The 14039-nt window shown below is 41.9% G+C and overlaps 1 protein-coding gene across 3 annotated transcripts in view; it reads right to left on the bottom strand.

The window, feature by feature from the left end:
- Positions 1–14039, bottom strand: part of PIP5K1B (phosphatidylinositol-4-phosphate 5-kinase, type I, beta) — a 195788-nt gene that overhangs the window by 14830 nt on the left and 166919 nt on the right. For 2 of the 3 annotated variants that reach the window (XM_008580661.1, XM_008580664.1), the window contains one exon: positions 3118–3235. The exons of the other annotated variant lie outside the window; for it this stretch is intronic. In XM_008580661.1, the coding sequence (XP_008578883.1) occupies positions 3118–3235 (118 nt within the window). The remainder of the gene's footprint in view (positions 1–3117; positions 3236–14039) is intronic. 3 annotated transcript variants of the gene reach the window in all.

Below are 14039 nucleotides of genomic sequence, written 5' to 3'. Positions count from 1 at the left end.
CTCAACCTAAAACTCCCTGTTCCTTCCTTTCTGGATCCATCTCTCACTTTCACAAGGAGCATGATTTTAAAGAGAGGGAGGTGAGACTTGTATCAATGGCAGGGTGTTTCATGAGTTCAAGATTAGGCGGAGAAACATATAGAGCTGGATTTTGAATTCTGGCTCTGTCATTAATCAGCTCTGAGAGTTGGTCAAGTTAAGCCTCAGTTTCCTCATCTGTGTGAATGAAAACAAATATAACATGTATGTTCATGAATGAGCTAGTGCAAGAAAAGGACTGGTACACTGTCTGGCACATGGTATGTACTCAGTCTGGCCAGTGATATTGTCATTATCCAAACGCCTGTGCTCTTCCAACAATGCTGAACTGTTTCTCTTACACTATTCTGCTTGAACCTTCATATTCCACATTGAAATTTAAAAAGCCAATGTTTCTTAGCCCAAATTTGTCTCTGTACCCTTTTTCCTCTATATTTTTCTTGCCACATTACCTTGTTGTCTGATCTTGGGCAAGTCACTTAACATCTCTGGGTCTAATCTGCATACTGCAAAGGCAGCATAATTCCTAATTAGACAGCACAACTCAGCAATTAAGAGTGTGGCCTCTAGGCTAGTTCCCTACTGGTTGGAATCCCAGCTCTTACTGATTACTGGCTGCAAACCTGGGTCAAATGGCATAATCTCCCTGTGCCTCAATTTCCTTGTCTGTGCAATGGAGCTAGCAACCACCTCGACCTCATAGGGTGGCTGTGAGGATCAAATGAGTTAATACATATGAGGTGCCAATGGCACAGGAATCACTGAAACATGTTTCATAGATTATTGTTATTAACCACAAAAGAGGATTAGACTAGATTAGTTTTTCTCTAAGCTTGGTGAGAAAAATTTCTACTGCCTTGTTACCCTCTCCACAGCTTGACCGCTCTCTTTTTTCTTTCCTCTCCTCCCTTGTTTCTGAGTCATAACATACCCTGTGCTGGGGCAGACTGACCAGGTGACCACAGCAGCCAGCTAACCCCCACCCCCACCTCTTTCTGTTCTAAACTCCCATGGTTCCTTTATTTCTAATTGGTGCTCAAGTGCTCTCAACACAACCAACAATTAATACTGCGGCTTTTCCCCGTGGCTTCTGAGGCAAGCATCATCCTTTTCTGAAATGCTTTACTTTTCAATGTCAGAGAACTAAAGACTTAGAGCAATGAAGTAAGACACTAATAAAACCAAATGGCAGTATTCTTATAGACGAAATTGATAATACCAAGGAGGAGAAAGCAAAGTGATGAATAAGACCACCTTCCTACCAAAAGAATAAGGATAACAAAGAGCTGGCACTAATAATATCTTTTAACCGCTTGTGATTTTGCATTCCACTCATCACTATTACACTTCCCTGGCTGGTGCAAATCTGGTTTTCATAAAGACATATGAAAGTGGCATGAACCATCAGCTCATAAAGATGAGATTTTATTTGGCCTCTTTCTGAAATGCTTTCCTGATTTCTACCTTTAGATGAAAGCCGACTTATCATGGGACCAAAACATATTGTCATTTTTCTTCTATTTAATTCCCTATTTCCTTAGTTATGTGTGTGTGTGGGGGGGAGGGGAGATAAAAATTTTTTTTGTAAGGATTTTGCAATATGCTATAACTTACTTTTTAAAAGTGGAGGCAGTGGGGGGAGGAGCACTGCTCAGCGGGAAAAATTCTGTTTATGCAGCAACCAGCATATTCAGGGTTTATTAAAAAAATCTTTTCAGAACAGTTGGTGGGGGGCTGCTATTTTACATGGGGTGGCCAAGTAAAGCCTGAGATATCTGAGAAGATGTTTGGACTGAGACTGGAAGGAAGTGAGAGAGCAAGCATGGGATGGCTGGGAATGAGTGTACAGACAGGAACAGCAAGTGCAAAGGTCCTGGAGCAGAAACAGGCTTGGTTTGAGGGAGGAATGCCAAGGAGGCCAGTGTGGAAGGGACAGCATCGGCAAGGAAGACAGAAGCCTGGGGGTGGGGGTAAAAGAGTCAGGGGAGGCCAGAGCATGTAGGGCCTTAAGGATTTTGGATTTTACTCCAGGAGAGCTGGGGAGACACTAGAGGGCTATGGGCTGAGAAGTAACACTTTGGGGACTAGAGTCCTGCAGAGCACACTTGAGGAAATATGGTGCTAGGTTGGGGGGTATGGAGAAGCATAAATGCAGCTTCCAGGAGCTCAGAGGTGTGTGGAAATGTGCTGCTGTGCAACATGCACCAGTAGTGATGATTCTTGAGGGTGCACTTGTACATCATGAGTGATGGAGAGTATTGGCTCAGGGTTCGCAAAACTTAAACAAGTAGAAAATTCTGAATCAACACTTCCCCTGTTTCATGTAATCTTGTGCAGGAACATGGAGTATGTACGTGAGAGATGTACTTCTCAGGGAAAATGCTCAGTCTCCTCTTTTATAGTCCAGCTCACCAAGGTATCTTTTTAGCATCATCTAACAATCCAATTAAACCTATCTAGACAATTCGATAGGCACTAAAGGATGTTCACATCCGTGCTCACTCGTGATCCTCAAAGCAGCCTTGTGAGTAGGCCGGGCAGGCTTTTCCCTTTTTTGGCAAATAAGAACACTCAGTTAGAGAGGTTCTTGCCCAAATCACACAGCTGGTTGGTGACAATTGAGGATGGAGTTGGCCAAGATTCTTTGGTGCTGAACTTTGGTTCCTGTCATGACCTGCTTCTGTGCCTCTCAGCCTAGTAACTTACCTGGGGAGCAGGCCCAAAATGAAGATGCAAACACAAGGGGATACAACCGAGTCAAAGGCAGGCATAATGTTGCTGGCAACAACTCCAAGGTGTCCTGCTTTGCCTCGACATTAGGGAATTTGTTCTCTCGAGTTATATGGTGATCTGTATTAACCTAGATACTCTTTTGTGTCACGCTCTACATGAACCGTGGGAAAAACAGTTTGTAAGAAGATGTGACATTGGTAGAAGTAACAGGGTGCCATTATTTCTTCTAAAACCCAAGCATGCCTGGTTTTAGAGAACTTGCTCTGCTGTAAGCCTGGATCCATTTATGAACCAGAAACTGGGGGCAGGAGGAGTGGTGGGGGAAGAAACTAGAAAATTACTTACTAAATAGACATCAAGCACAGAGGCATTATCATCCTGCATTTCCAGAGCGTCCGGCTCAGCAGTCAAGTAGATGGTCCCCTCTTCCAAGGTAAATGTCGAACTGGAAGGCAACCCTTTACTGGAAAAAGAAAGATGAACAATGAGCATGTGGCCTCCAGAGCAAAATCTAAAGACACCTCCAAAGCGTGGCTGAAGAGGCTGAGGTGGGCAGTTTCGAGGCTGAAATTTTTTTTGAGAATTCAAAGGAAATAGGGAGATATGGTCACTGGAGTTTAAAGAATTTGGTTTTACTAAGAGTGCATTTTTCTCTCTCTGCGTCAGCGCATGAGACAGTTCACTGAGTTTCTGAGACGTGATTTGTGGGTCCCCTGCCTTGTGAGTGGGGCGATGCTGGGAGTCCAGAGGCCCACTGGTTACCTTTGACTATGAATAGTTGGTTCTTGCTGCTTCAGTTCTCCTCTCACAGTATTCGCTTTTCTAGTTTACAGAAGATAACCTTGTGGATCGTTAGCCTTGATGATTTCTATTTTTTTTTTTCCTTTTCTTTTTGGCATGAACAGTTCAGTTCCGTCAGTGGTTCTCAAGCTTAAATGTGCATCCGAATCCCTGGTGGGCCGGTTAGAATGCAATCTTTTAGGCCCCACCCTTAGAATTTCTGATTCAGTGGGTCTGGCAAGGAGCCCGTGAATTTGCATTTCCGACGAGTCTCCAGGTGATGCTTCTGCCACTGGTCCAAGACCCACGCTTGGAGTAACAATGGATTACATAAATACAGAGCACTGGCTTATAGGCTTTTTGAGGAGCCTACGTTTACCAACAACGATGACAGCAAAAGCCAAAGGAAGGCAAGTAGACAGCATATTGGAGAGTCCTTTATAGAGAAACCACCTTGTCAAGATATGACAACCAGTATCATTAATTGTCGAAGTAACAGGCCCATTTTGATAGNTCTAGTTTACAGAAGATAACCTTGTGGATCGTTAGCCTTGATGATTTCTATTTTTTTTTTTCCTTTTCTTTTTGGCATGAACAGTTCAGTTCCGTCAGTGGTTCTCAAGCTTAAATGTGCATCCGAATCCCTGGTGGGCCGGTTAGAATGCAATCTTTTAGGCCCCGCCCTTAGAATTTCTGATTCAGTGGGTCTGGCAAGGAGCCCGTGAATTTGCATTTCCGACGAGTCTCCAGGTGATGCTTCTGCCACTGGTCCAAGACCCACGCTTGGAGTAACAATGGATTACATAAATACAGAGCACTGGCTTATAGGCTTTTTGAGGAGCCTACGTTTACCGACAACGATGACAGCAGAAGCCAAAGGAAGGCAAGTAGACAGCATATTGGAGAGTCCTTTATACAGAAACAATGGATTACATAAATACAGAGCACTGGCTTATAGGCTTTTTGAGGAGCCTACGTTTACCAACAACGATGACAGCAAAAGCCAAAGGAAGGCAAGTAGACAGCATATTGGAGAGTCCTTTATAGAGAAACCACCTTGTCAAGATATGACAACCAGTATCATTAATTGTCGAAGTAACAGGCCCATTTTGATAGTATTTAAATTGCGAATTAATTTAGGGACTGAGGGATGTACAATTTTTTCCCCCATTGAAATAAACTTTAGGAATGCTTTTAACCCATGAAAATTTGCCACAGGAAGGTTTTGCAGGAACAAACTATCTGGAAAAAATGGAAGAAGAGAGTGACATGGATGCTGGGGAGCTGGTGGAGGGGGGCCATCAGCCGTGTGGAAGGAACACCAGCAGCCAGCCTGTGGTCTTCCCAGGCAGGAGAGCTGAGGGCAGGGGTGGGGAGGGTGGGCTTCATCTCTCCCCTTCCTCATTACCACATCCTGCGACTCCTTCGGGGCTTAGATCACAGCTGTTTTCCATAACTGGCTGCATCAGTTTCCACTCAAAACCAACAGTGTGCCAGGGTTCCCTGACCTCCATAACATCACTTGTTTTGTCTTTTTGACACTAGCCATTCGAGCTAGAGTGCTGGTATCTCATCGTTGTGTTGATTTGCATTTCTCTGGTGATTAGTGATGTTGAGCATTTTTTCATATACCTGTTGGTCATTTTTATATCTTCTTTTGAGAAATGTCTATCCAGCTCTTTTGCCCATTTCTTCATTGGGTTATTTGTTTTTTTGCTGTTGAGTTGTTTCAGTTCCTTACATATTCTTGATATTAACCCCTTGTCAGATGTATAGTTTGCAAATATTTTTCTCCCATTCTGTATGTTGTCTGAAGAAGAGATTTTTTTAGTTTGAGTTATTGCCAAAGTGAGAACTAGGAAATCCCCATAAAAACCCAGTTTTCCACAGATTCTTTTGAGAAACCAGAAGAGCTGCCATGTTTCCAAGTTGCAAGGAGACTGCTGCTGCCTCTTTTAAACTGGGCACATCCTCTGCATTGTTCCGCCGTCCCCACCACTCGCTTCTACCGCACACCCAAGCCGTCACGCTCATTTGTGTCTCCCCTCCATGTGTCTGTCAGCCCAACATCTCTACTTCTCAGGTGAGGCCCAAGGAGATGCAGAGACTTGCCCAAGCTTACACAGCTTGGAGTTAGGATCTGAACTTTGTTTTCCAACTAACCACCTTTTCTATAGTCGTCTCTGCTGAAATATTAGAGATTTGCCATTGCAGAAACCAAGGTAGCTCAGACAAATATGCCTAGGAGCTTGCAAAATAATCATGTAATACCAGCAAAAACAAATACCCTATATGCTATATGATGTCTGATGAGAGCTGTGGAAATCTTTGTTCTCTTGAGAAGAGTATTAATGAATAGAAAGGTTTGAGGAAAAGAAAGTTGGCAAAATATGCTCTACGAAGCAGCACATAAAAAATGAATATTGATATTTAACAAAAGCAATAAAGCTATTTAAGCTTTCAACAGTTTAATACTTAAACAAAATAACAAATATGAAAGAACTTGGTAAAACATACAGGCCTAAACAAGGGTACTTCAAAAAGTACATGGAAAAATAGGATGAAAAGATAATACAAATCTTTCCATGAACTTTATGAAGTGCCCTCATATAAATAATCAGTCATTTATATAGTGAAGTACCATTAAATGTATTCTGAATAATCTGACTTCTTGTCTTGGCATTGAGCAAAAGCTATATAACCAATTAATTAATCTCTATATTTGTTATCCTCACTAGGCAATATGTACTGAGTGAGATCAGAGTACATGTTACTTCCCTAAAAATCTTAGATTAGATGCTATCTACCACCCAAGAAAGGATGAAAGTACACTTTAGGGAAACCAAAACCTGAGCTGATAAGGCATTAACAAGCAGAGCATGAGCTTTGGAATCACATGGATTTGGCTTTGAATTCTGGCTCTTTATTTGGTTGTGTGTGATACTGAATAAGTTTCTTAACCCCTCTGAGCTCCAGTTTCCCAAATGTAAAATGAGAATAATAATACCTGATGGAGTTTGGATGTGTTGTTCCCGCCAAAACTCATATGGAAATCTGATCCCCAATGTGGCAGTGCTGGAAGCTATTTGAGTCACGGGGGTGGATCCCTCATGAATGGATTTATGCTCTCCCTAGGTGGGGGGATTAGTGAATGAGATCTTGCTCTATTAGTTCCCATGAGAGCTGGTTGTTTAAAAGACCCTGGCACCTCCCTCCCCCTCTTGCTTCCTCTCTCCATGTGATCTGCCTGTACCTGCCGGCTGCCTCCTGCTTTCCACCACGAGTAGAAGCAGCCTGAGGCCCACGCCAGATGCAGCTCTCCCAGAATCGTAAGCCAAATAAACCTCTTTTCCTTATAAATTACCCAGTCTCAGGTATTTCTGTTATAGACACACAAAACGGACTAAGACAATACCAAACAAGCAGGGTTGTTAGAGTGATTAGTGATAACAAATGGACAAGGCACATATTTCTTGAGCATCCATCTATGCACGTTGTATTACAGGTGCTAGGATGAGCAGAGGTCAAAACAGACAAATATCTCTGCCTCACAGTATTGAAACTTACATAGTATTGAGGAAGACAGGCAATGAGATAAATACTTAAAATATATAGACTACTGGCTAAAATGCTAAGGAGAAAAAGTACAGAAAGGAGAGAAGTGAGTGAGTGAGTGGCAGAGGCAAACTCCAAAAAGCAAATTCTCCTTGTTCTGACATTAGAGCTTTTTAGATCTTAGGCATAAGTCAGACACTTCCTAGGACAAATATACAGTCCTCCAAAGGGTCCCACTGAAACCCCTTTTGCTGGGCTGGGACTGATACACCTAATCACCAACAGATCTCTCTAAAGATCGCATTCTACCCGCCAACTCTTTTCTTGGCCTCTCCACTTCTTTTAAAGGCTGGAGATAAGCGGTCAGCTAAGGGTTGCAAAACTGGTTTTTGATGACTTCCTTTGTAAGTGCTACAGTCTCACACTTACTTTTGTTTTGGGCCTCAGCTGAAACTGATGCTAAAAATATCTCCTATTAACATTGTTACATTATTTTTAGCAGAGAGAGATTAGTAAAGGTTATACACATTATTGAAGATAAAGGTATATCTTTCCTAACCAAGTAATGCTTCACATAGGACATGAAGTATTATCTGGGCTTAAGAATCTATGTACTGTATGCATGAATACGTATGTGTGTATCCTCTCCTACTTAAAAAAATTAATGAAATGCAATTATTGAAAGAATAATGAGATAATGCAAAAACAAACCAACTAACCCAAATAAATGTATCCACAGTCTCCAGCAAACTCCTCCATTCTTGAAGATGCCCCAAGTAGGAAAGATAAGATATGTTGCAAAAAAGATTTTGGCTTAAATGTCTGTGCTACTAATCAATTTAACATTCATTTCTCTTGAGTTCTGACACTGGAGAATAGTCTTGCTAGTGCCCTGTTTCCTTACTGTACTACTGATTTCCGGGGCACAAGCCTATTTAGAATCAATTTCTAATTTCTCTGGCTGAAAATTTCCCAGGTTCTGCTTTTAGGGGTCACTTATAAGCAAGGGTATCTCTCTTGGGAGGAATGCCTTCAAAATCCAGCAGTCGGGTCAGAGTGCCTGCCGTTCCTCAGACTCACAGCTTGGGAAGATCCATTTCTAGAAGCAATGTCACGTGACTGGGTTTAAGAGTCTGGCTGCCTGCCTAGGTTCTGCACCATCGAGTTTTGGCACAATTCCCTTGATTCAGACTGTCTGAGGGCTAATTATGCCTAATTTTCGACAAGCCACACAGGAAACTGTTAATCTGCTCAGTTCTGTTCTTCCCTTGTAAGAGCACAGGGACTGCAGTCCTCTTCCCTTGCTGGGTGCTTCGGTCTCTGCACAGTCGTCAACTTCTCCTAGGTAAGAGCCATACAGGAGGAGGAATTTCACGTCCTAGCTCCCCCTCTGGGAGCGGGCTTTAATAGTGCTCTGATGCTATGCAGGTCTCTCTGTCATTTACAAAAAATGCTTCTTTCTGTTACCAGCAATATTAGTTTGGCTTCAGTGGAGAGCATTAACCTGTCCATTCTGCTGAAAATAGTCATCAATAATTTTATAGCCGAGAACACTCTGATTTCTGTTTGCAGTCCTAATGAGTGTTTTATAGCTAATTCTCATAGGGGCATTTGTTCAGGGAACATATGGTACTATCCACAGTTTTTGTCTTTTAAAAGTCACTCTCTCCCTCCCGCTACCTCAATTCTTTTTTAATTAAAGTAATAGCATCATAATATGTGACATGCAAATGACTTAACAACCTCCTGCCTCTACCTCCTACCTCCCAGGGGTAATTCCTTTTAGGATTTCTCTTTTAGCTCTTCTGGTGATTCCCTTCATATCTTTTGATGAATCAGGGTGTAAAAGATGTTCTCAACCTAAGGCAGCATCCATTGATTCACTATGAAGAACACTGACACTCTTCTACTGTGCAAAATTTTCTCCCAACATTTGCCATTTATATTTTACTCATTCTGTAACTGTGAATAACATAGTTAATCACCGTTTTCATTCCATCAACCATATGCTGTTTATCCTTTAACTTCTCATATTATTTCATCTCTGTCCCTGTTTTTGTATTAGACACATTTCTTTAAAAAAATACTTTTATTTCTACTTTCTCATGGCTGTTAATATTTATATTCTGTCTTGCAGCTATGACCAAATCTTCCCTGCTTTGTCCATGGACTGGCTCTAAAATTAGAATATTGATACATAGAGTTTATATTGTTTTGACTATGTGAATACTGTTTACTGCCTGGCCAACAGCAAGTTGAAGTTACATTTCCCTCATGGGTTCAAAGTCATGGTTGCTGGGCCATGTAAAGAAAAACATTCCCAACACCAACATCAAGGTTAAATGGAGTCTCTCTCTCTCTTTTTTTTCTTTTTTCCACTTTTGCCTAAATTCATCACATTTTAGGCTGCATCATGTTAGGAGATTTTTGCCCTTCAGAAACTAATTGCCATAAAAACTCTGAGAGTGTTTGGACTAAGGGCAGAGGCCTATATACAAGCCCAGATCCTCTGATTATTAGCTGCAACACTGGGCAAGCCATGACACTGGGGGCTCTGGGCTTTTCATCTATAAACGGCAGTGATAGTCTCTGCCTAGCCCATCTCACAAGGCAACCAGGAGGACTGAGCCAGATAATGCAGGTGAAGGAAAGGCCAACAGGAATATCACCATGACTTTTACTTCTGGGACTCGGCCTGTTCCCAGGGGGCTTTGATGAGATCTGCTTGCACAGACAGATATAACATAGATTTTAAAAAGAATTCCTTTTCTGCTATGCTAAGTTTAGCTACTGGAACAGTAAGTGATAACAAATGTGGATAGGAAAGCTCTACTTGCAGAGAAAACCCACAAATTCGGCCTAGTCTCATTTAATGGCTGCAAATACCTGTTTAGTCCTACAGCCACGCTCTGCTATGGGCAAGCCTATTCCAGCATGACCCAGGGACTTCTGAAGTGATGGTCCAGCCACCACCTGTGTCACACTCAGAACAGCTCACCTTTGGTTTGGGGGGGTTGGGGGTAGAGGTTGCTAGGGGGTGTGGAAATTCTCAAGCACTGGTACCGAATTTTCTATTTGCAGCCTGGATGGTGGCAGTGTGCAACAAATCTCACATCCCTGGCAGGACGAAGCATTTCCTTCCTGCTGAGCAACTTGGCTGAGTGGGTGGGCAACTCTACAAGACTCCCCAACATGAACCCAGGGAAGTGGGAAGCAAGCCCTTGACCATGGGCACTAAGTTCAGACTGCTTAGCTGCCCCCATTCCTAACCTACCTGGCCAAACAGGAGGCTTTCGGAGAGATCTGCTTGTTTCCGCCTTTTCCCCTTTCAGCCACGAGCACAGCTGCTGCTCTTCCCCCCTCTCCCACTTCTGCTATTTTTAGACAAGCAGACTGCCTGTTCCTAACGAAGGCAGGCAGAGCAGCCGGCTCTCCCTTTGGTATCAACCGATGGCTGCCGTGTGGGTCTAGTCCCTGGCCCTGATGTCCCTTCTCCCCCCATGTAACTGAACGCCAAGGGCACGAAGCCTGCCGCAGACCCAGCACACAGAGCAACACTTTGAACTGATAGGCAAAAAGAGAAGCAAGCAGTGTGTTTCCAGCTCTGTTAGTTCTGGGATGGGAAGCCCTGGTTGCTCAGAAGTGGGCAGCATCTGAGCCCCTGCCACTAGCAGCCCCAGAAGCAAGCAGGGCCCTCCCTCCTTTGCAGGCAGTGTTTGTATGTGTGTGGGTGGTGGAAAAGGGAGGGAGAAACCTTTTTCAAAGTAACCCTCATCCAAGTTCAGAGACCTTTTTCATCATATATCTCTATGAGATTTATTTTTCTTTCCAACACCATACTTCAACACTACACACACTCACACACACAACACGTTTAAAGTGAGCAGCCATCATTGACTGTGATGATTATACACATCATTTCATTTAATCATTAAAGATCACGCTCTTAGGTTGGGTCTTTTGTTTTTTGTTTTGTACGTTTGAGAATTAAAGCTAACTTGTTTAGCCACAGGTGGTGCCTGGATTTGAATCTAGGCCTGACTCTGGAGCATTACCACATCCTACACATATTGCTTTAAGCCCTGCAATTACTGCAGAGAATTAGTGCTTTCCAGTGTTTCTAAGACATCTCCAGCAATGATGGCGTGGTGCCTGGATTTGAATCTAGGCCTGACTCTGGAGCATTACCACATCCTACACATATTGCCTTAAGCCCTGCAATTACTGCAGAGAATTAGTGCTTTCCAGTGTTTCTAAGACATCTCCAGCAATGATGGCTCAATTATGAAAGAGAAAAAGAGATACACAGATCCGTTCCTGGATGACAAATCTAGTACAGGTTAAGCAACCCTATTCTGAAAATCTGAACTGCAAAATGCTCCCAAATCCGAAACTTTCTGAGTGCTGACATGATGCACAAAGGAAATGCTCATTGGAGCATTTTGAATTCTGGATTTCTGATTAGGGATGCTCAGCTGGTAAGTATTCTCCAAATATTCCAAAAGCCAGAAAAATCAGAAACTTGAATCACTTCTGGTCCCAAACATTTTGGATAATAGATACTCAACCTGTACTATAGACAAGTGTTGATTATTTGACTTAGTCAAAAGAAGCAGGAATAGATGTTAAAGGACAAGAAAAGAAACCTCTGATACCCACATCTCATACCATACACAAAAGTTAATTCTAGATGGATCATAGACAAAAGGTGGAAGTTAAAAGTACAAAGCTTCCAAAAGAAACAAAGGAGGATGTCTCCATGACCCTGGGGTCATGACTAGGAAGTTACAGAGTGGAACCTTCTGGTAGGATGAAGAAATATTCTTTATCTTGATCTGGGAGATGGTTACCTGTGCACACATTTTGTCAAAAGTCATGGAACTATACACTTAGGATTTCTGCATTTTACTATGTGTAAATTATACTTCAGTAATGAGCTGTTGGCATAAAGATCAGTATCTGCTTTTTTACTTATAGAACTATAAATCATCCATTCACATGTATACTGAGTGCCTACTTCATTCCAGGTACTGTACTAAACGCAAAAAATAAGTTGGTAAATAGCTGAGACATGGTCAGGTCACTAACTGAGGGAGCTTTCAAAAAAGTTGGGGCAACACCTAAGTATCTGCTGATGGATAAAGTGGGGCATAAATATACAATGGAGTATTATTCAGCTTTAAAAAGAAAGAAAGCCTTCCATTGTGACAACATGGATGAACCTGAAGGACAATATGCTAAATGAAATAAGTCGGGCACAGAAAGACAAATACTGTGTGGGCTCACTTCTACGTGGAATCTAAAAAAGTCAAACTCATAAAGGCAGAGACTAGAATGGTGGTTACCAGGCGCTGGGGAAACGGGACGTGGGAAGATATTAGTCAAAGGGTACAAAGGTTCAATTATTCAAGATGATGAGTTATTCAAGCATGGTGAGTGTAGTTAATAATGCTGTATTGCATACTTGAAATTTGCTGAGTATTGATATTAAGTGTTCTCACCAAACAAAAATATATCATAACAATGTGAGGTGATGGATATTGTTAATTAGCTTGTTTGTGGTAATCCTTTCACAATGTATACATATATCAAAATATCATGCTGTATACCTTAAATACATACAATTCTTATTTGCCATGTACACCTCGATAAGGCTGGAAACAACCCTCTAAAACCAAAAAGAGTCAGAGCGATAGATTATAAATATTAAAAAGAAGCAAATAACCTCATATACAATTATTATGAAATGTAGACATGCAAACAAACAAACAAACAAACAAAAAATTCCCCACCAAAACAACAACAAACCAAAATAAAAACCTTGACAATCAAAGTAATTTCTATTGGGCTTCACAATGCTGAATGGCTTCTGCTGTCTACGAAAATGTGTTTTCCTGTTCATACTTGGCAGAGCCTAATATCAGAATTAGTTGCCTTCCTAGAGTTCATATCCAAGGAGTTGAGAGATAACATGTTTAAGTAGGTTCCAGAGGTAAGTCTTAGAGGGATTAAAAAAAATTGCAGAATGAATAGTCCACAGAACATCCCCAAATAGACAGAATGTACTGAGAACAGAGTTGATTATATTCTCTAGCTAGAGACAAGCACCACAAAGACATAAGGAATTGGAACCTTTTAAATCACAGGGGATCCACGGCCTCCATGGCTCAGAGAAGCAATATGGTATGTGGAAGAATGACCTAGAACAGGAGGTAGGGCAGCTGAGTTCTGGTACCAACTTGGCACTAAGTAGCTGCCTTTGGGTAAGGCATTTAACCTTCCCAGGCCCCAGAGTTCCCTTCTCTATAAAAATCAGGAGTCTGGATTTGATGAGGCCCTTCCAGCTTCCAAAAGTTTTGATTCTTAGCCTTAGTTGGCTCTCTCTTAACCAAAGTTTGAGATCAACGTGGCATATCAGAAATACAATATGCTGCATTGCAAATGCCTTTTGCTGTGAAAATGAAAGGAACCAATAGGGTTTAAAATAAAGTTTACAGGAAATAACTCCCAACCCAAGCAACATTATTCCTGTATACCACACCTCAGTGAGGTTAACTCCCATGGATGGTGGGTGGTTTGCAGCTAGATACTCTGCAATCTCTTTACGCTCACTGCTATGAGGATTGAAAACAAAAACAACCCAAGAAAACAAAGCTTTACCTAGAGAGAGTGTGTTATGGGTTGAACTGTATTCCCCCAAAATTCATATGTTGAAGTCCTAACTCCCAGTACCTTAGAATGTGACCTTATTTGGGAATAGCGTTGTTGCAGAGATAATTAGTTAAGATGAGGTCATACTGGAGTAGGGTATGCCCTTATAAAAAAGGAAAATTATAAAATTTCCTTATAAAGTTAGACTGGTATCCTTAGAAAAAGGGGAAATTTGGATACAGAGAGACATGCACACAAGAACTCTTTGTGAAAATGAAGGC

Source organism: Galeopterus variegatus, unplaced genomic scaffold, assembly GCF_000696425.1.
Source record: "Galeopterus variegatus unplaced genomic scaffold, G_variegatus-3.0.2 Scaffold2142, whole genome shotgun sequence".
Classification (NCBI taxonomy): domain Eukaryota; kingdom Metazoa; phylum Chordata; class Mammalia; order Dermoptera; family Cynocephalidae; genus Galeopterus; species Galeopterus variegatus.
Note: the sequence above shows the minus strand (reverse complement) of the source record. Positions and strands in the feature narration are given on the sequence as shown.